The sequence below is a fragment of the Dermacentor albipictus genome, chromosome 1 (assembly GCF_038994185.2).
Source record: "Dermacentor albipictus isolate Rhodes 1998 colony chromosome 1, USDA_Dalb.pri_finalv2, whole genome shotgun sequence".
Classification (NCBI taxonomy): domain Eukaryota; kingdom Metazoa; phylum Arthropoda; class Arachnida; order Ixodida; family Ixodidae; genus Dermacentor; species Dermacentor albipictus.
The window spans coordinates 62,226,457-62,246,579 of record NC_091821.1 but is presented as its reverse complement, the minus strand read 5'-3'; the positions used below and the strand labels follow the sequence as shown (position 1 = coordinate 62,246,579).

At 46.5% G+C, this 20,123-nt stretch overlaps 1 protein-coding gene across 4 annotated transcripts in view; it reads left to right on the top strand.

Annotated features, from left to right (window-relative positions):
- Gapvd1 (GTPase activating protein and VPS9 domains 1) overlaps positions 1-20,123 on the top strand; it is a 177,021-nt gene that overhangs the window by 121,823 nt on the left and 35,075 nt on the right. For all 4 annotated transcript variants that reach the window (XM_070521492.1, XM_070521516.1, XM_070521511.1 and 1 more), the window contains exons 15-17: positions 12,911-13,019; positions 14,070-14,436; positions 14,812-15,052. In XM_070521492.1, coding sequence (XP_070377593.1) covers positions 12,911-13,019; positions 14,070-14,436; positions 14,812-15,052 — 717 coding nt within the window. The remainder of the gene's footprint in view (positions 1-12,910; positions 13,020-14,069; positions 14,437-14,811; positions 15,053-20,123) is intronic.

The following is a 20,123-nucleotide window of genomic DNA, read 5'->3' as shown; positions in this document are numbered from 1 at the left end:
ATTTCGAAAATGTCGCCACTAAAAGCGTCAGCAACACTGGCAGGGCTGTCAAGTGTAATGCCATTATATATTACTTTCTGCAAAGATGAACCCCGTGGTGATCGGTTTAAGAAATTGTTCAAGAGTTGCCATTGTCTCTTAGAACTGTTTGAGATATTAGATAATTGATTTTCATATTTTTTTCTTAGCATTTCTTAGCAAACATGAAAGAGTGTTGGAATATTTCTTATAGTGCGAAGCTAAAGCAGCGTTAAATGGTTATCTTTTAAATTTTCTGTAGAGGTTATCTTTCTTCCTCATACTTTTTAGCAATCCCTGCAACAACCACAGATTCTGGGGATATTTATATTCCTTTTTACATTTTATTATTGTGCACTGGTTACGGCTTTGAGAAAAAGTAAAGAAAACTTGTTAAATGCCTTTCACGTAACGATCCAGAGAAAAGACGGGGAATTCGCGAGATGGAAATTCAAGTCGATGAGCAAAACGTGAACAAGGTGAATGCAGGAGCCAACGTTTCGACAAGTGGACTTGTCTTCTTCAAGGCGCCTTGAAGAAGACAAGTCCACTTGTCGAAGCGTTGGCTCCTGCATTCACCTTGTTCACGTTTTGCTCATCACGTAATGATGTAATGCTAGACCAATCAGTTGTAGTTATGGAATTAAAGAATGATTCCTGGTCAAATATAGAAGTAACATGAGCAAGTGTTCTAAAGGGCTTCACCACTTGAATGCAAGAAGTATGGGATAATGATCAGTAATGTTCACGTCAGTTACTCCAGCATAGGGAGGAGGTGAGAAATTACAAAGCGCATGGTCCAGCAATGAAGCACTACCAGAAAGAGGACATCTAGTGGGAGATGAGGTGAGAGGCTCAAAGCCATAGCCACTGAAACAACCAGAATATTCTGTGTACAGGGTGTTTTCAATATTCAGTAAGTTAATGTTGATGTCTCCAACTAAGAGAACACGTTTGCTTTCAGATGATAACTTCTGCAAAATGGTGTCCAGGCCTGAAATGAAATCCCTCACGTTTGAGGAGGGAGAGCAGTAAATTCACCCCAGAATAACATTGTTATTATCATTAAATAAAATTATCTAATTTAATCCATACACATTCACAATGTATGATGTCTAAAGGAAAGATCTTGTCGGTGGGTGTAGGGTAGATCTGAGGCGATAAAGATTGCTGAGCCACCATAACTATTTGACGAATGGTGGCAGTACTCAGCTTCGTATGATGGCAGGCCAAAAAAGTTCCCGTTGTACATGCAAAGCCAAGTTTCAGAGACGCAAAAGATTGAAAAGGAATGAGCAAGTGACCTTATAAAATTCTTGCGTAGGCTTCGTGCACTAAAATGGGCTAGGGAACCATTACTTTCAGCTAACATGTACTTTGCCTCTTCAGGAGATAGCAGAGACATAATAAAAGGATGGAAGCGAAGAAAGTGTTTGAACAAAGAGCCCAGTGGCTAAGTAAAGATGCTTAGGTCACTTTCTTTCGCAATACGATATACCCTGCTATCACTGGATTTGTGGGCCTTGATATTGCAATTGCCTGTCCACAGAAATTGCTATTTGTGCGCTTTTTTCAGTGTAAGTGCCTTGGCAAACAACCTTTTGTTCTCAGTAGACAGGTGATCATTCACATAAATTGCCCTATCACAGCTACCGGAGAAGCCAACATCAGAAGTGCTCGGACGGGCCTTACGCGCTTTACGGACAAAGTCGTTTTTTTGGTCCTGGCAACAATACCTCGCAACAATGTTTTTTTCCTCTGATTTAGTTGACATGCGATGGATTGTATCAAAGTCGCTGGGCGTGACAAGACATTGAATAGCTTGACCCACCCGCTTCACAATGGCCGCACAGTCCTCTCCCTGAGCGACTGGTGCACCCTTAATTTCAACATTATTTAGCCGCGAATACTGCTCAAGTTCTGCAACTCTTGTGGTTAGCGCCTCATTTTGTGCAACCAGTTCATTGTTAGTTAGTGTCAATTTATCCTGTTTCACCTTGATAGAGTCAAAACTGTTGCACAGAAATCGCATTCTCTCACCTAGGGACATATGTTCCCAGAGGCCTTCCTGAGCTAACCTCATGTTCATGTTCTAGATCATGTTCTTTTAGCCTTTCATTAAGGCAGCGACCAGTTTGGCCTATATTTTATTTATTTATTTATTTATTTATACTGCAACCCTAAGAGGGTTATCGCAGGAATGAGGTACAAAATTAAGGGTGCCACACACACAGCAAAAGGGGGTAGTCAAATCAAAGGTACAGAGCAAAGCACAAGCATAAGGAATATGTTAAGGAAAAAAAAAATGGTCTCAGTACATACATATATGCATATAAACAGTCAATAATACATGGTTTTAGAAATCACGGGCATCAACCAGTGATTGCTTTAACAAAATTATAAATTGTCAATTTTCGTATGTTAGGGGGAAGCTGGTTCCACAATTCAGTGGATTGGGAAAACAAAAACTATATTTGAATTTGTCAGTGCGGGCATGCAGGGGTGTTATATTTAGAGGGTGAAAATTCTGTGTATTATAGACGCTTTAGCAAACTTAACCCTTTGAGGATCGATTTTTTTTGCCATATGTGACCGCCCAGGGTCGATTTTTTTTTTATTGCAGATTCCAATTCTTCTTGAAGAGTTATTTCGAAAAAAATTTGCCATAATTTTTCTAGGGTGACCGTAAAGTGAGAAAAAAATCTTTTGCATTGGTATATATGTACTCTTCATCATGAATAACAACAAGAAAAAAGGAAATTATAAGAATTGAAAATTTGATGCTTTGTTATAGTTCAAGGCTTTGAACATGTGCACACGAGAATATTTTGAAAGACTCAAGTGTTCCTGCTCTTACACTAATATGTACATCCATAGCGTAAGCGTAATAGAAATGTGTAGGAGAGCGCACTCAAGAAAACTGTGTGGTTGTGTGCCCGTCAAAAAAGCAAGACATGTGACAAACTTCCGGTAATGTTCATCTTATCGCCAACCAGAGGCATTTAGTTTTTGCGAGTCTCCGAAAACACTTTTAAAAAGCAACGTACACGCATGCACGGCGGCATCCTTCCTATGCGCACCCCCGTGAGCACTAAACGAGCGAGAAACAAGCAATCGCCCTTTGAGCAATTAGTAACGAGATAGCCATCAGTTTTGCAAGCACAAGAAGCTGAAACTGCCTGTGGAACAAATCCCAAACCGCCACCCGCCCGCGCGTGCGCCAGTGCGCGAACTAGTGCTTAAAACAAACCATGCAACGATAACCAAGAGAGGGAGGAGCGGGAAAAGAAATCCCTGTATTCCCACATAATGGCAGCACATGACTGAAAAGAAAAAGTTAGGAAATTGGCGCACTTTTAAAACATACAGATAGCGCGGTAATATATGGCAAAGGTCTCCAGTACCTCAGCTACATCTTAAGTTTTGAAACCAGTTTAAAGTTTGCACCTTGTGTCTGTCGTTTCCCAGTCCTCACTTCAAGTGGTTGTTAAGAATGGCGAGCTGCAATGCAAGATTGCCACCCAGTTACGACCGGGGAACAAGACACACATGCCCCACTCACCGTCGCTTCAGCTAGGATGCGTTCGATGAAGCGGGCTTTGTGCTGACACCGCCGCCTTCCTCCAGCCCCATCGCCGTTGTGACGGAATGAGTTTGGCGGGCAAACTATTGTGCCCGAGCTCCCCAGCGCGGACCTGATCTGCTACGTGTGAACGAGCTGCCGCGGGAAAGCCGTTTTTTGTTGCTTCCCACGCGCCTTCCAGGACACAGGACAACGAGCTACCCACCATGGCTCCGAGCTTCTCGGAACGGCGCCCCTCTGACGTCGGCGCCAGACATCGGAATGTGTGTGCCTATTTGTGCGTAAACTGTTCTGCGGAACGGCGCCCCTCTGACGTCGGCGCCGGACATCGGAATGTGTGTGCCTATGTGGGCGTAAACTGTTCTGCGGGGCGGCGGCAAGTTGACAATGAGTAAACGAACGTTCACGTCACCTTGTATCGCGGGAGGACTGAGTGTTTAAAAACTGCTGTGGTGCGAATGCTGGACACACTTCTCTCGTGCAGTCATGTTGGACTGACACTCTGTTTCTCAAGCAGTCATGTTAGACTGATTTAAATACTGTAAATAAACCCATATTTCTCGTTCTCGATGAGAAGCAGTTCTTCCCTTCGTCAACGTCCTCAGCGTGGGTAAGTTGGACGACAGCATGGGCCAGCTACCTTCGAATTCATGCCAGACTCCAATCTTGACAAAGGATCACGAGCGATGGGATTGAGCCCCCAATACTGACAACTGGTGGCAGCGGTGGGATGGACTTCGCGACATGGTGCTGTATCTGCGGTGAGTGCTTGGTTCTTGCTTTGGCTCTCTAGGCTTCATTTTGTGGTTGTTCTGTTTAGAACTGTAGGGAAGCTAGATTGTTGAGTGTTAGCTAGGTTGTGTTTTCCTAGCTAGATTTAGAGAGCATAATCAAGGCAGTAAAGCAGTAATCATGGAGTTAAGGACACTGCTGAGAGACAAGTTGTTGATTGTTGGTGAGGAACTGGGCCTAGATGTACGCAAGGAAATGCTAAAATCGGAATTATTGCATATCATTTCCGAACAGGCCAGTGAGGAAGAAATTGAACTGGGGTTTGAACTTCTGAAAAAGAGAGAAGAACGAGAGAGAAAAGAAAGGGAGGAACGCGATAAAGATAGCGAGTTAAGAAAAATGCAACTTGAACTTGAAAGCAAACGTTTGGAGTTGTCTCAAGGAAGTGAAGGCGCTCTGGGACGATCAAGTGAGGCAGAATCGTACCGCATGGACAGGCTATTAAAGCCATTTGAGGTCAGGACCGACATAGGCTTGTTCCTAAGCAATTTTGAAAGGACTTGCGAAAAGATGAACTTCGGCCCGAGTACATGGCCACAGCGGTTGCTGTCTATGTTGCCGTGTGAGGCGGTGGAGGTAATCGCCAGACTGAGTGCACAGGATGCATATGATTATGCAAAAGTTAAGGCTAGTCTCCTGAAGAGATACCGCCTTTCAGCCGAAGCTTTTCGGCAAAGGTTTAGGAGTACAGGCAAGAAAGATAACGAGGGCTATCCGGAGTTTGCATATAGCTTAAAGGCCAACCTAGTCGAGTGGCTTAAAAGCGCGGAAGCGTACGACAGCAGAGACATGATCATTGAATGCGTGTGTCTAGAGCAGTTTTACAAAACCATCCCCCAAGCTGTGAAACTGTGGGTGCAAGACAGAGGTAATGTAAACACTGTGGAAAGGGCGGCTGAATTAGCCGAAGAGTACGCAATCCGTAGAAAGTTGAACGCCGAGGAAGGAAACTGGGACGGTCGAAATGGACCGCGGAAACCATTTCCGTTCAAAAGGGGCGCGCAGACTAGACGATTGGAGCCTGTAGACATGGCGGAAAAGCCCGCAGAAAAGAGCGAGGAGAAATTTAACGGAGAAACCGCACAAAAAGAACAGAAAAGAAAATTCGAATCTTTTAGACCAATTCGCTGTTACAAATGCCACAAACTGGGACATATAGCTGTAAACTGCGGGAAGCCTAGCGTAGTTTTCTCCTAAGTGGAGGAAAAAGATGAGAATATGGAACTTTTAAGTCCATATCTTCACGACCTGCAAGTTAATGGAAAACCATGCCGAGTGTTAAGAGACAGTGCCGCCACGATGGACATTGTCCATCCGTCTTACTTGACGGTAGATGACTTCACCGGAGAAGTAGCATGGATAAAACAGGTTGTAGAAGAACACACCGTGTGTCTGCCCATGGCCAAAGTCAAAATCAATGGACCATTCGGGGAGCTAGAGACTGAGGCTGCAGTTTCCAAATTTTTGTCACTGCAGTATCCTTACATCTTTTCGAATCATTCGAATCAGTTACTGCGTGACAAAGGGCTCAAACTGGGAGACGGCATAGTACAGGCATTGACCCGAGGCCAAGCTCGTAAGATCACGGCGCTTTCGACTGAATATACACAAGCTCCTCTAGTGGAAGCAGAAAAGGGGATAACTTCAATACCCGAATCCGAGCTAGGCCCGAGGGACAAAAGAACAGTTGAGGAGAGCCTGCCAGATGACCAGCTCAATGAGAGCGTAGCACTAGAGTGTCAAAGTTCTAGCATGCAGGAAGAGCAAGCTGACGCACTCACAAGCGAGACAGGGTCATTATTATCACCGGCCTCAAAGAACTTTGATCAGCTCTTACGTGTGGATAGAGAGTCACTGGCAGCCGAGCAAAAGAATGATGAGAGCTTAGCTAAATTACATGACACAGCTAAAAAAGGCATTGCTAGGTGCAACGTCACGATACATGAGAGAGGAAGATTGCTGTACCGGAACTACAGAGATCGAAAGGGTAGGATTTTAGATCAGTTAGTCGTACCTACTAAGTACAGGGAGGACCTTTTGAATCTCTGTCATGGAAATGGGTGGTCCGGGCACCTAGGCATAAACAAATCAAAGGAAAGATTGCTTATGGAATACTACTGGCCTGGCTGTTTCAAAGACATAGAAAACTTTGTAAGATCATGCGACGCCTGCCAGCGTTCTGGTAAACCAGGAGAGACATGGAAAGCTCCACTGAAGGTAGTGCCCTTAATAACAGAGCCTTTCAGACGACTTGTAATAGACACGGTAGGGCCTCTTCCAAAAACAAAATCGGGCTACAGGTACTTGTTTACCATGCTGTGTCCGGCTGCCAAGTTTCCAGAAGCAATCCCTTTGAAAGAGCTCTGCTCCACCGAAGTAGTGGACGCGCTTTTGACAGTGTTTGCACGAGTTGGGTTTCCAGCCAAAATTCAAGCAGATCAAGGGTCAGTATTCACGAGTGCACTGACTTCCACATTCTTGCAAAAATGCAGGGTAAAGTTAATACACAGTTCTGTCTATCACCCTCAGTCAAACAGTGTAGAGAGGTGGCATTCGGTGCTTAAGCGAGTTTTGCAAGCGCTCTGTTACGAGCATAAGGAGGACTGGGAGAACTGTCTGCCGGCAACTTTGTTTGCTTTGCGAACGGTTCCACATGAAGCGACAGGGTTCTCACCAGCAGAACTAGTGTATGGGGGGACACTCCGTTCTCCACTGAGAATGTTAGGAGAGATGTGGGAGGAAAGAGGGAGAGTCCAACAGTGGTTGAATACGTGCTAAATTTACTGGAACAGCTAAGCGCAACCCAAGAACTAGTCGGAAAGAACATGGGAATAGCTCAAAAGAATGCCAAATTCTATTACGACGAGAATGCGAGGCTTCAAACGTTTTACGCCGGAGTCCAGGTAATGATCCTCAAACCTTCAAGAAAGAACAAACTTGAAGTTCACTGGGACGGGCCCGTTAAAGTGTTGCACAAACTTTCAGATACTAACCATGCTTTGAGAATGCCCAGTCGCAGGAAGGAAGTGAGGATATATCACTGTAATTTGATGAAGCCGTATGTAGAGCGGAGCGGAGTCATTAACTATACCATCAAAGAGCCGGATGGCACTAGTACCAAGTTTAAGGAGTATAGGGCGACCTCCAACTCTGAAATCGGCCTAGAAGAAGTAGTAGAACACTCGGTAAGCTCGCACGCTCTAAGACCCGAGCAGCTAGATGAGCTAAAAGAGGTGTTAGGGGAATATCTCGACAGATTCAGCGATCAGCCGGGTAGAACCGAACTGATAACGCATGAAATTGAGCTGACATCAACCGAACCAGTAAGATCAAAGCCTTACAGGGTGTCTCCAAAACAGAGAGAGATCATGGAGGCAGCGATACAGCGCATACTAGAGTTGGGAGTTATTGAGCCTGCTGAGAGTGACTACACGTCACCGCTAATACTCATAGAAACCGCTAACAAGGACCCTCGACCGTGTGTTGACTACAGGAAGTTAAATGCCATCACTAGGGATCAGCTGTACCCGATACCCAACATTGAGGAACGAATTGAAAGAGTTAGCGCTGCTAAATACATTTCAACTATAGATCTCGTGCGGGGGTACTGGCAAGTTCCCTTTTCAGAAAGTCCGCTATGCCGCATTCATCTCACCTGTAGGCACTTTTCGCCCTCTCGCACTCAGCTTCGGGCTGAAGAACGCGCCGTTTAGCTTCTCTAAATTAATGGATATTGTCCTAAAAGACTTGCAAAAGTTCGCCTTGCCTTATCTTGATGATGTGGCCATTTTTTCAGACAGCTGGGAACAACACGTATCGCACCTCAAACAGGTGTTCTAACGGTTGAAGGAAGCCGGCCTAACGATGAAAGCGGAAAAGTGTAGGTTTGGTTGTTCACAGGTTACTTATCTGGGCCATGTTGTCGGCGAGGGCATGAGACAACCGGCTGAGCTGAAAATAGCTACGATTGGAGAATTTTCTCAGCCGCGCACGAAAACGGACCTTCGTTCATTTTTGGGACTTGTGGGGTACTATCAACGGTACATTCCGAATTACTCACAATTGGCAAGTCCATTAACAGACGCCCTCCGAAAGGGAGCACCGAGTAACGTACACTGGGATAAGGACAAAAAGAACGCTGTCCAAAGTTTGTAAACGCTATTGGTTTCTCGCCCTGTGCTTCGCGTGCCAGACTACACAAAGGAATTCATAGTTCAATGCGACGCAAGCGACAGAGGTATGGGCGTGGTACCTAGTCAGGTCGGCGACGATAACGAGGAGCATCCTATCCTCTATGCCAGCCGTAAACTAAATGTAAGAGAGGAAGCCTACAGCGCTTCAGAGAAGGAATGTGCTTGTTTAGTTTGGGCCGCCCAGAAGTTGTCGTGTTACTTGTACGGAGCGAAGTTCATCTTCGAGACCGACCACTGTCCTCTGACGTGGCTCAATCAAATGTCACACAAAAATGGTCGCTTGCTCCGATGGAGCCTCACTCTCCAAGAGTACAACTTCTCCGTTAGATATAAGAAGGGAAAGTTGCATAGCGATGCGGATGGTTTGAGCAGGCTAATTTGAATTCTGCATTTGAGGGTCCCGCCTAAATTTTAGGGTTACTAGTGTTAATTATATTAAGCGAAGAAGATCCCCTCTCATTTAGCAGGATTCCCTCCATGATTGCTGAATTTGTCAGCAGGAATTTGCTTCAGAAATTGGCATAGCGAAATGCAGCATTTTTTTTTGTTTCTGCACTTATGTTGTTTTTTTTTTTTTTTTTGAAGCCTAGCGGGTCTAAGGTGAGAGCCAATGCACGTCATCTCGGCGCAGAGCCGTGTTGTGGGGTTCATTTTGCAGTTGCCTGTCCTTGTTGGATGTTTTGGGGCGGGGACATCAATACACAAGTGGTCGCTGTGAGCCAAGACATCAATCCCCCCCTGACCACCGGCCGTTCTCTTCCTGCCTAGCGGTTGTCAGCGCTAGACAGTCCAGATTTTTCGGGCCGTGGAGGAGCTGTTAAGAATGGCGAGCTGCAATGCAAGATTGCCACCCAGTTACGACCGGGGAACAAGACACACATCTCCCACTCTCCGTCGCTCCAGCTAGGATGCGTTCGATGAAGCGGGCTTTCTGAAGGGCTTTCTGGATAAAGCGCCGCCTTCCTCCAGCCCCATCGCCATTGTGACGGAACGAGATCGGCTGGCGAACTATTGTGCCCGAGCTCCCCAGCGCAGACCTGATCTGCTACGCGTGAACGAGCTGCCGCGGGAAAGCCGTTTTTTGTTGCTTCCCACGCGCCTTCCGGGACGCAGGACAACGAGCTACCCACCATGGCTCCGAGCTTCTCGGAACGGCGCCCCTCTGACGTCGGCGCCGGACATCGGAATGTGTATGCCTATGTGTGCGTAAACTGTTCTGTGGAACGGCGCCCCTCTGAGTTGGCGCCGGACATCGGAATGTGTGTGCCTATGTGGGCGTAAACTGTCCTGCCGGGCGGCGGCAAGTTGACAATGAGTAAACGAACGTTCGCGTCACCTTGTATCGCGGGAGGACTGAGTGTTTAAAAACTGCTGTGGTGCGAATGCTGGACACACTTCTCTCATGCAGTCATGTTGGACTGACACTCTGTTTCTCAAGCAGTCATGTTAGACTGATTTAAATACTGTAAATAAACCCATATTCCTCGTTCTCGATGAGAAGCAGTTCTTCCCTTCGTCAACATCCTCAGCGTGGGTAAGTTGGACGACAGCATGGGCCAGCTACCTCCGAATTCATGCCGGACTCCAATCTTGACAAAGGATCACGAGCGATGGGATTGAGCCCCCAATCCTGACATGGTGCACAAATAACATTTATCATGAATTGTTACCCACTAGCCCAAACTAGTACCTTTCGTTATATCCATTGACAGGCCAAATTCACTTCGTCACAACAAAGTTTTAAATACATGGATCTCTACAGTCTAATCTCGATATAACAAATCACGTGGGACCACCGAAAATCGTTGGTTATTTTGAAACATAATTTTAATGAAAAACTTGCGGTTACAAGCCAGTGGACAAACCTGGGAATGAAAATGATGTACCTAGGCAGTAGACGTGTGTGCAGACAAGCATACGCTCAGATAAAAATGTTTCGCTCACTTCAAAGCTGCTTTATTTGAAGAAATCAGTGATTTTCTTCGGGCGCTTGCAGAACGCATGGTTGATTAGGAAGGCGTCTACATCTTCCATGTTTCGCAATACCTCATCGGATACGTCATTGCACCGAGCGATGAAAGTGCGGGCTTTTTTCGTGTGCACTTAAACATCAATGTTCGACACAATCTCATCTTCTGTGTTCGGTGACCCACACTCGTCTTCCTTGAGGTCGTCATCGTCACTGGAGACATCACGAATGCAGTTAACAATCTCTTTGGTTGTCAGGCCCGCCGCCTTTAGTGCTGTGCTGTCGCTCTCCACTAAGTTGTAGGAGGAGGAGACGGCGGGCAGCAGTTCCGCAACCTCGGTCCACAGGTCTCCTGGGTTGTTGTCAGTTACCTCCAGGTCATCATCAAGCTGCACAGGCGCTTTGACAAGCCCTGCTTTTCGCCAGCAGTTATTAATGGTATGACACCTTCAAGTTCCACCAAGCTCCTATGAGCATTTCTGCTGCCTGACTAATATTGATTGCAGTCGGCTGCTTTAGGTGGAGGTTGATAATCAACTGCTGCACAAGGCGCTTACAAAATTCTGCTTTCACACTATAGGGGTTGCAGCAAGGACATGTTGTTTGGCGGCATAAGCTCCAAGCGAACGTGCGTCTAGCGAACATTCACAATATAAGCAGAGCAGTTGTCGACAACCAGTCGAATTCTTCAGTCATCCTTTTTCATTTGGTCGTCGAGTTTGATGAGCGACTCGGAAAAGAGTTCTCTGGTCATCCAGACTCGTTTGTTGGCATGGTAGTCATATAGTACTGACATGACATTTTTCATGCAGCGAGGCTTCGCGTACTTGTGGATGACGAGCGGTTTAATTTTCTTCGTGCCTGTTGCATTGCAGTACAGAGCAGGACTGTCACGCAAAGATGCTACTTCTGCCCTCCTTTGCACTGCTGCCCTTTGAAGTGCATCGTCCGGTCTGGCAGGAGCTGATAAAGACATGCGGTCTCATCTGCGTTGAAAATATCGTCTTCAGGGTACGATCCAGCCACCTCTAGAAAACGATCATTGCATCAGGAATCCATGCCTTCTCTGTCCGCAGCCTTTTCCCCGCCCGAGACTACCTGCCAGGTTATTCCGTTCCTTTGCTGGAAACGAAAAAGCCAACCCGCACTGGTGTCGAACCCAGTTATTTCAAGTGCATTGGCAAAGTCGGGGGCTTTTTCTTGGAGCATTGGGCCAAACACGGGAGCATTTTGCAGTCTGGCATCTTTGAACCACGTGACAACAGCTTGGTCCACATTTTGAAAGTTTCCCAGTTGCAGCCATTTCGTCGTAGGAGCGAGTTGTGATTCTTGGGGAAGCTTGACAATCTTGTCTTGGTCTTTCAAAATTGTCGTGACGGTCGATGGGGCAATGCCATGCTGTCTGCACAAGTCGATTTGCTTTTTCCCTGCATCGATTTCCTGCAATACGTCCAATTTGTCCTGCAGCAAAAACTGCTTTCGCTTCTCCTTGGCGCTGTCGCTAGCTGCATTCATCATTGGATCTCGCGCGAACATTGTCAAACCTTTGTTGTGAAGTTCTTGGTGAAGTTTGTGGGGAAGCGGTTGGCACTCGACATGCTGATGATGATAGCTACTGCACTTGCTTTTTCTGTTTCACGGAAGAGCTGTAGTGCTGTTACTTTTAGCCGAATTGGTAATACTGATGCTTCTCGGTTGTAAAGGGGAAAATAAACTATGTGCGTTATTCTTAAATATGCACTGCATTGAAATTCGTAGTTCCGAAATACTTTTACATTGAAAATCTATGCAATCTGGCGGGGATTTTTAAAATATTCTTAAATTTGAGAAATTCATTAATTTGGGGTTCATAGTAACGAGATTTGACTGTATAAAGGTTTCAAGGGGAATTTGATTTGCTTCATTATATCCTGTTTCATTATGACGAAGTTCAAGTGTATTTGCTGTCATTGTTAAGTACAGTTTCATGCAACACTCCGTAGAAACTTCGGGATTTATACTTTGTTACCTGTTGGCCAAAACCATTTCACCCTTATATTTTTTTCTCCTTTATGATGTAGTGGCTCAGTGGCTATGGCTTTGCACTGCTGAGCATGAGGCCAAAGGTTCAATTCCTAGCTGTAGCGATCCCATTCCGACGTGGGTGGAACGCAAAAATGCCCGTGTGCCATGGTTTGAGTGCACATTAAAGAACCCTAGATGGTCCAAATTACTCTCGAGCCCTCCACTATGGTATCCCTCAGAACACACTGTTCAGTTTTGAGATGTCAAACAATTTATAAATTCCTTTAGGCCAAGAATGTGTGATATAATCTGCTAATTCATTTTATTTTCCATCTCTTTTTTTTTTTGCAGCTATCCCAGTTTAGATTTAGCTTCAAGCCCAAGCAGCGAAAGTCGAATGAAGTTACGCAGAATGGTCCAGACACGCCACGCTCTGTTGTTGTTCCCGACTTGGGTCCAGGTGCGTCCAGTATGATAATTTATCTTGCTGATCAGTTTACTGGAAACTTGGCTTTATTGAATGTGATCCGTAGTACTTTGAAATATGTAGAGGTTCTTTTTTCTTTTGCATTAATTGAAATAAATATCCTAACTGGAATTTTTGACTTCACAGTGCTGTACTGGTTCAAGCAATAAGCACTCTTGCTCGTGTAGGTCGCACCCACAGGTCATTACATATAAATTTGTTCATACTGACCACTTTTGTTACTATAGTCAGTGTTTCTCTTAATGTGTATGAATAGTTCAAGGATCACAGCCAAAAGGACCCACTCAAAGTGCTATACTGACACATTACATAAGCTTCAACTTTATCTGACATTTAGTACCTGGCTGCACATCAGCACAGAGCAGAGTTGGCACTGAAGGCTGTGCACTTTTTCTTCTATGCTATCCAATTTTCAGCTGTTTGTCTAACTTCTACCAATTAGTGCCCACAACTACTTCAGGGTTTGTGTAGGCGCACATAGCAATGGCTTCTTTTTTATTTTTCTAGCATCTGGTGCTTTTCTTGTGTGTTCTCTGATGCCACACTTTTGACAGAGCAAGCAGGCAGATCTAGCTAATATTTTTTTCTTGTTTATTTTTTACTGAATCGCCCGCAGCAGAAATTGCCCCGCTCTTCTCTCAACAAAATGTTAATAATGGGCTCGTATTTCCTGTGACCTAAAGTTTTGGCATCAGCTCATCAGCTGTTCACAAAACCAAGGACAGTACATAGTGCCGAAGGGTCGCTGATTAGGCCCAAGCCGGCGCACTATCATGAGGCTTTCCTCTTTTGTGTTGCAGTCATGTATTCACGCCTCCATTGTTGTCCCAGACTCTGTTGGAAGGCTTCTTTTTTAACTGGCATGCATGATTAGTTACCAGCAAAGTAATGACAAAAAAGACACATAAGTTTCACTTGCAACTAGAAAAGATGGGGTAATCTGTTCTTGTTTTTTGACAGTGTGGGAGTGTTATGCCAGTGATTGTTTATCTGACCAAGACCTAAGTGCCTATTTCCTTGCAGATGCAGCTGACATTCTGGAAAAGTACCGAAGTGCAGGCCCAGTAGGGGCCATTGTAGGCACCATAGGAGCAGCAGGCAGCAATGGAGCATCCCCCAGCACACCCTTGGAGCCCCTGCAGCCGCAGCCACCACCATCATCACAGGGAGGAAGCGAGGAGGCTTTGCTGGAGGATGCTCAGAAGAAACTGCGCCTGGTGCTGGCACTAGCTGATCTTCCACAGGGGGGCCCACAGGAGCCTGCGGCACTGCTGCAGGGCCTGCTGGCCCAGGCCACACTGCTGCACAACAAGACGCTGGCCTCACACGTGCATGAGGCTCTTCGCTGCTTGCGCCTCTTGGATGAGTTGCAGTGTTTGCGTGTGCTCAGGTGAGTAGGCCTTTAAGTCTGCACCGGCTACTGCAGTGGCTTAGAGGCTGCAGTGTTTTGCTGATGAGTGCAAGGCTGGGGTCTCAACTTGCTGCCACAGCATCCCTATTTCAGGAGGCAATAGGTAAAATCTGTGGGTGCCAAGAGATTGGCACAGATTAATTAAAAAATCTCGTAAGGTCCAAATGAATTTGTAGGCCTACCCATGCCTGCTCCACTAAGGCGTTTCCTTGTTTCCTTAGTGTAGCTTCGAGATGTAAAATAACTAACTGTCATGCAACTGCTTACACATACTTGTTTAGTGAAATGATGCATCTGCTGGCTTAGTATTTAGTTCTCTTCTTGGCCCTTGTGCTTCCTATTTCTGCCTTGCAGGGCTCTCGAAGATGAGCACCGGCGGCGAGCTCCATACATAGCATACCTAGTGCGCTGCCGCCAGGGATTGCTGGCACTGCAGGCACAGCTGGAAACACGCCTGCGCCGCACTCAGCGTGACCGTGATGTTTGCCAGACACACCTTGCCACACTATGTGTTCGGCACTTTCTTGATCCCCGTGAGCCACGCCTCCAGGCCTTTTCACGCTCTTTCCAAGGACTCACTGCTGCTGATGAAAAGGTGAGGAACCTTGCCTCACTGCCCTCTCCTGATTACTGGACGTTGAAGCACATGGAATTCTTATGTGTCAGTGCATGGCCACAAAATGTGACATTGTGTTTGAAACTGTGGTAGGTCCTAAGTCCAGTTGTTGGCCATACCACTTGTATTCAACTGGAGGCAGAATGCAAAGCACCTACTCTCTGAAATTTTGGTGTGCATTAAGAAACCTGGTTGGCGGTGTCTGGTTTGGCTGTGGAAGGTGGTTTGTTGAAAACCCACCGCCAGACGCCCACCAGAATGCAAATTGGGCACAAGTGGCTTTCGGCTAGGCGCCCGGCTTTCTTCAGATGTGATCGCATGGTGGAAGGTCCACTGTCCCTTCCATGGGTTTAGTTTCTAATGACAGCGAGCTACAAAGGTGGTATCAGTACAGTTGAACCTCGATATATCGAAAAGTGTGGTGATCGCGAAATAGATCGATATAGCCAGAATTCGATATATAAAATAAGTAAGAAATGCACTGCAAATCACTCAGTGAACCAAGGGCACGATCAGGGTCGTTGTTCGGAGTGCGCATTCGGTTGTGCCATGCGCAATTGGCCTAGGTCATGCCGACTTCGTCAGCCGGGAGAGCATGGTCGATTGCGCTGCACACAATTAGCCTAGGCCACGCCGACTTCGTCAGCCACGCAAAGTCTGCGCGGCCTAGGCCAGTCATGCGCGGCACAACTGGAATGCGTGCCCCGAACAACAATCTCCGATCGTATCCCAATCGTGGCACAGTAAATACTCACTTGAAGCTTCACACAAAGTATTTATGTATTTATTTGGCTGAAAGTACTGCAGCAGTGTAGGCCGCTTCTTATTGGCAGCTGCATGCTTAAACCCAGAGTCCTCAACATAGTCTAAACAATCCACAAGCAATAGGCCGGTGCCCTGTATTGTGCCGCAGTAGCGGCATAGAAGGGCCAAAGCAACTACACCCTCAGTTGAAGTAGGGAGCGGGGCAACATCCAGGCGTCTTCATTTGGCTGCTACTTCTGCTGCTGTCTCCACGTCCATCAATTGAAGTATTTTGAATCACTGTCAATAGCAAAGCATTAATTGGGATAGAGAAATGTGCGGAATATAACCAACCCTTATATATAGCTTTCATTGATTACGAGAAAGTGTTTGATTCAGTTGAAACCTCAGCAGTCATGGAGGCATTACGGAATCAGGGTGTAGAAGAGCTGTATATAAAAATACTGAACGATATCTATAGTGGCTCCACAGCCACCGTAGTCCTCCATAAAGAAAGCAACAAAATCCCAATAAAGAAAGGCGTCAGGCAGGGAGATACGATCTTTCCAATGCTATTCACAGTGTGTTTACAGGAGGTCTTCAGAGGCCTGGATTGGGAAGAATTGGGGATAAGAGTTAGTGGAGAATACCTTAGTAACTTGCAATTCGCTGATGATATTGCTTTGCTTAGTACCTCAGGGGACCAATTGCAATGCATGCTCACTGACCTGGAAAGGCAAAGCAGAAGGATGGGTCTAAAAATTAATATGCATAAAACTAAAGTAATGTTTAACAGTCTCGGAAGAGAACAGCAGTTTACAATAGGTAGCGAGGCACTGGAAATGGTGAGGGAATACATCTACTGAGAGCAGGTAGTGACCGCGGATCCGGATCATGAGACTGAAATAATTAGAAGAATAAGAATGGGCTGGGGTGCATTTGGCAGGCATTCTCAGATCATGAAGAGCAGGTTACGATTATCTCTCAAGAGAAAAGTGTATAACAGCTGTGTCTTACTAGTACTCACATACGGGGCAGAAACCTGGGGACTTACGAGAAGGGTTCTACTTAAACTGAGGACGACGCGACGGGTTATGGAAAGAAAAGTAATGGGTGTAACATTAAGGGATAAGAAAAGAGCAGATTGGGTGTGGGAACAAATGCGAGTTAATGACATCTTAGTTGAAATCAAGAAAAATAAATTGGCATGGGCAGGACATGTAATGAGAAGGGAAGATAACCGATGTTCACTGAGGGTTACGGAATGGATTTCAAGGGAAGGGAAGCGTAGCAGAGGGCGGCAGAAAGTTATGTGGGCGGATGAGATTAAGAAGTTTGCAGGGACAACATGGCCACAATTAGTACATTCAGGCATTCAGGCATTCTCAGATCATGAACAGCAGGTTGCCATTATCCCTCAAGAGAAAAGTGTATAACAGCTGTGTCTTACCAGTACTCACATACGGGGCAGAAACCTGGAGGCTTACGAAAAGGGTTCTACTTAAATTGAGGTGACGCAATGAGCTATGGAAAGAAGAATGATAGGTGTAACGTTAAGGGATAAGAAGAGCAGATTGGGTGAGGGAACAAACGTTAGTTAATGACATCTTAGTTGAAATCAAGAAAAAGAAATGGGCATGGGCAAGACATATAATGAGGAGGGAAGATAACCGATGGTCATTAAGGGTTACAGGCTGGATTCCAAGGGAAGGGAAGTCTAACAGGGGGTGGCAGAAAGTTAGGTGGGCGGATGAGATTAAGAAGTTTGCAAGGACAACATGGCCACAATTAGCACATGACCGGGGTAGTTGGAGAAGTATGGGAGAGGCCTTTGCCCTTCAGTGGGCATAACCAGGCTGGTGATGATGATGAAGTGGTGTCTTAATAAGTAAGGCGCGGCAGGCGCAGAGCGTGGCACCGAGGAGGAGTCAGTGCAGCAAATGCAATGCGGCGTTGACGTTGTCGAACTAGCCAAGCCGCTGCATGCGTACGCCACTGCGTTCAAATAGCACCCACGGCGGTATCTATGTGTGCAGCTATAGTGCGCAGCAGTCGGAAACGCCCATCGCATCACTGCGATCTTCGAGGGTGTTGTAAGAAAGCTCACCGCCAGTCAGCAGAGTGCACGTCGTCTGGGGTGACGGAGTTCGATACATCCATTTTACGTTTGAGCCCATTTGAAATAAAAAATAAAAAATGCATGTGATTTTCCAGATGACATAGAAAGTGTTCGATATACACAATAATTCGATATATCCGTGTTCAATATATCGAGATTTGACTGTATGCGTGTGGCTCAGATGGCACATCTGCACCAGCACACACCGAGCCAAGCTGCTGTGAATTTAAACAAAAAGCCATTCCAAGTGCTCACTGAAGCCTTGGGCTCCTCCACATGTCGGCTGATGGAAAGCATCACTCGCTCAAAAAAAGAGGAGGTTTGGGCTGCTCTCGTGGCAGCCATTTCCCGTGGGGCGTCCCAATGCGCCCATCAAGGTGGGGATGCCCTCAGGTTGGGGACAAACATCCTTTTCTGAGTGTTGAGGTCCCTAATGGCTGAGCACCTACCCAGAAGCGTGCTTGTTCCTGTTTTCCTGGTAGGTACCTGGTGGCAGCACTAATCTGCCTCCCACAGCCGCAGCGTATGCTCTTAAGCAAGGCCGCCTGTGGTTGGACAAGGGGTCCCAGAGACCACGCACATGATCCCTATAGGCCCTCTTTCAAGACATGATCGCCAACAAGTCGCCGAGCACCAGACCAGGGACAACTTTACAGATTATAAAAACAATGGGTTTCTGGCGGAACCAGGATTTGAACGCAGTACCTCCTGCATTCGAGGCAGATGCTCTACCGCTCCCTTGCTACGGTGGCCATCACAGCAGTAGTGAAATGGTGAAGCATCTGCCTCATATGCAGGAGGCACTAGGTTCAAATCCTGGTGCTGCCGGAAACATTACGTTTTTTTCTAATAGGTAGAGATTTAACATGACCTGGCGCTTGGTTGTTTATATGGGTTCTCAACTCAAAAGGGGGACCTGTAGAAATTTGCAATGGTATCTAGCTGTCCCTTCTCCCACCACAACCTTGGTGAAATAGTTGAGCATCTGCCACTGCTGTGATAGGTGGGAGGCAGACAAGTTCTGCTGCTGGGCACCTACCGGTAAAATAGGCCCAAGCGCACTCCTGGCCAGGTGCTCAGCAAGTATGGGAGTTCCAAACACTTGGAAGGACACCCACCTATCGGAAAGTTGGCGGCATGGGACCACCAGATTCCTTTTTAAAGAGTCCTGCTGTGCTGTTTGTCTTGGTTTTTGCACAGCAAGCATAGCATTCTGAACAAACCTTTACCAAGCAACGCGCTCCTGGAAATCTGGATACCTGGCCGGGGGGCTACTTGTACCCATCTTATAAACCGATGGGTATCCGGCGGTGGGGATCGAACCACGCACCTCTTGCAGCCGAGGCGGGCGTCGCACCCACTGAGCCATAGCTGTGGTGGTTAGAATCCTGCAGTTGTGGCAGCTCTGCATTGTTTTTCATAGCCCAGGTTTAGCGTAAAGCAGGGGGGCAACAGCTGTGCCAAAAGTGTTAAATTTGTTGAAATTTCACCACGCTGCATCAAAATGAACCGACTAGCTGCAAAAGTTCTCAGTTGTACTAGTTTTAGCTGAAAATAAAACCCATGTTGGCAACCTGCAGTTTTGCCATCAACATCAGTGATATTATGGTGGCTAGAAGGGGGAGGTGACGCCAGCGCCGGCATATCCGCCGAGAAAGCGCGATCCTCTCGTTCATGCGCTGCCGCAAAGGCCGTGGTGGTGCTGCGGTCAGCTTGGCGATGCTCTCACGCGGTTGCGCGAGTGTGCAGCTTCCCGCAGTGTCTGGCCGGCACGACAGCATTCTTGTTTCTTCGCGGCTGCCAAAGTGTTCTCTCGTTTATGGCAATATGTGTTTTGCTGCTGACATGTTAATGTGAGTGCCGGACTTCGCCGAACAGATGAATTCCAACGCAAAAAAACGCGAGGCAGCGTCACTGCTTCGCCCCTGGCTATACGTCCGGCTATGTGTCGTCGAGGCAGCAGGGAGGGTGCTCTAAACTTAGGAGGGTGCGCTAAGTTGCATATTGCTTCTAGGTCGTACGTCTTAATTTGTTTATTTAGTGGAAAGTGGTATCCCTGCCTCCCCATTTTTTAGTGGGTGTTCAATGTTTAATGTTTTTCGTTCAAATATACACAGAAGCATGTGTAAATGTGATATCTTGTATTTTGAATTACCCTGAATGTATGATGTGCAGTGCTTTGCTATT